General features: G+C 43.7%; 1 protein-coding gene across 1 annotated transcript; it reads right to left on the bottom strand.

Moving 5' to 3' along the window:
- Positions 1 to 434: 434 nt before the first annotated feature.
- On the bottom strand, positions 435 to 872 carry LOC105561231 (putative uncharacterized protein FLJ37770). Its single transcript, XM_012011024.1, has one exon. It carries the CDS (start codon positions 870 to 872, stop codon positions 435 to 437), a length of 438 nt encoding a protein of 145 aa, XP_011866414.1.
- Between the last annotated feature and the right edge of the window lie 878 nt (positions 873 to 1750).

The following is a 1750-nucleotide window of genomic DNA, read 5'->3' as shown; positions in this document are numbered from 1 at the left end:
TGCCAGCGAGAATGTTCACTGAATGTTATTTGTAAAAGGCTCATAGAATATACATATAAGAGTGTATCAGAAACGTTAATGGAATATTACGAGGGCGGTTCAAATATGATCGAGACAAACGCTGTAGATGGCGCCCCTGTATGTTTTGAAGGTCGCGGCTTGAGTATGTGATAGCTAGGTCCCTTACGAACAGTGTGGCATAGTTTCCGTCGCGAACGCACGTTTCACGCGCGTGATACGACCATGAGTGAACGTCAAGTACCGACCGCCGTTGCGCAACGTATTGGTTGTCTTCGCTTTGACTGGCGCCCCTTCCTCCTTCTTCCGCCACTCTTTAGACGACACCTTGCTTTCGGGAGTGTAATAGTGTACCCATGTTTCGTCTGTAGTGAAGATTCGCGTTAAAAAACCGTCCCCCTCAGCCTCGTATCGCGTCAGCAAGCGGCGACAACTTCCAACCGCATGAATTTTTGCTCGAAGTTCAACAGTTTGGGGACCCATCGCGCCGTTATTTTGCGATATTGAAGGTGTTCGTACATGATAGACTCTACACTACCAATACTAATGCCGAGTTCAGCCGAAATGTTTCGAACATTCATCCTACGGTCCTCCAAAATGAGTTGTTCTACGCGGCGAATGTTGTCTGGTGTGATGCTGGTTCGCGGTCGACGATCATGCGGCTCATTCTCGACGGTTTCGCGGCCATCTTTGAACGCTTTGGCCCATTTAAACACAGCAGACCTACTCAGGCACTCACTACCGAACTGATTTCGCAAACGCCGAAGAATTTCCGTGTTTTTAACGCCTTCCCACACCAAAAAACGAATGACTATACGTTGCGCAACGGCGGTCGGCACTTGACGTTCACTCATGGTCGTATCACGCGCGTGAAACGTGCGTTCGCGACGAAAACTATGCCACACTGTTCGTAAGGGACCCAGCTATCACATACTCAAGCCGCGACCTTCAAAACATACAGGCGCGCCATCTACAGCGTTTGTTTCGATCATATTTGAACCGCCCTCGTACATTTGGCATGGAATTAATCAATGCTAAGTGCGATATTCCATTAATGTTTCTGATACATTCTTATATATATATATATTCTACGAACCTTTTACAAATAACATTCGGTGAACATTCTCGCTGGCATATTCATGGAATAGTTTTTCAAGAATATCTAAGGAACATTCTGAGAATAATTTAATAAAATACATTCAGAAAGGAATATTTATGAAACACTCCATAAACGTTTGCTTCGTACATCTCCACTGTCACATCAGTGACATTCTCAAGGAATATTCTACAGTACAATACAGCAGAAGTTTGTATGCTTATATAGTTTATATGTAAAACAAAAAGATACAATTAAAAAGTTTTTGTACTAGTAAGTATTAGTAAAAGTACTATACAAGATGTCCTGAAATTCGCGAATCAAAATACCATAGTAAGAAAGTTGTCGAAAAAATAAATTAAAAAATTATTTGCCATTTTTCGTTCCGAGCAGTAGTTTTTTTTAGATAAAAAGGTTCAAACAGGCCAATCATACATTACGGTTGAACGGAAACTTGTCCGTGAGTCGCGCGTCGATAGTGTTAGTGCATTAACACTTTTTTTTTACGTGTGGAAATCCTTTATGGATACCCGGGCCCCCCTCCGGGAAGGGAGTTTACATTAAGTGGCCCGGGTTATGTGGGACTGCCCCCCTAATGGCGATCGGGTGCGGCCGCTGACATTGCGACCGCTGGAC

The sequence above is a fragment of the Vollenhovia emeryi genome, unplaced genomic scaffold (genome assembly GCF_000949405.1).
Source record: "Vollenhovia emeryi isolate VEMERY1.0 unplaced genomic scaffold, V.emery_V1.0 DF945466.1, whole genome shotgun sequence".
Taxonomy (NCBI): domain Eukaryota; kingdom Metazoa; phylum Arthropoda; class Insecta; order Hymenoptera; family Formicidae; genus Vollenhovia; species Vollenhovia emeryi.
The sequence above is the reverse complement of the archived record's forward strand: the minus strand, read 5'-3'. Positions and strand labels throughout refer to the sequence as shown.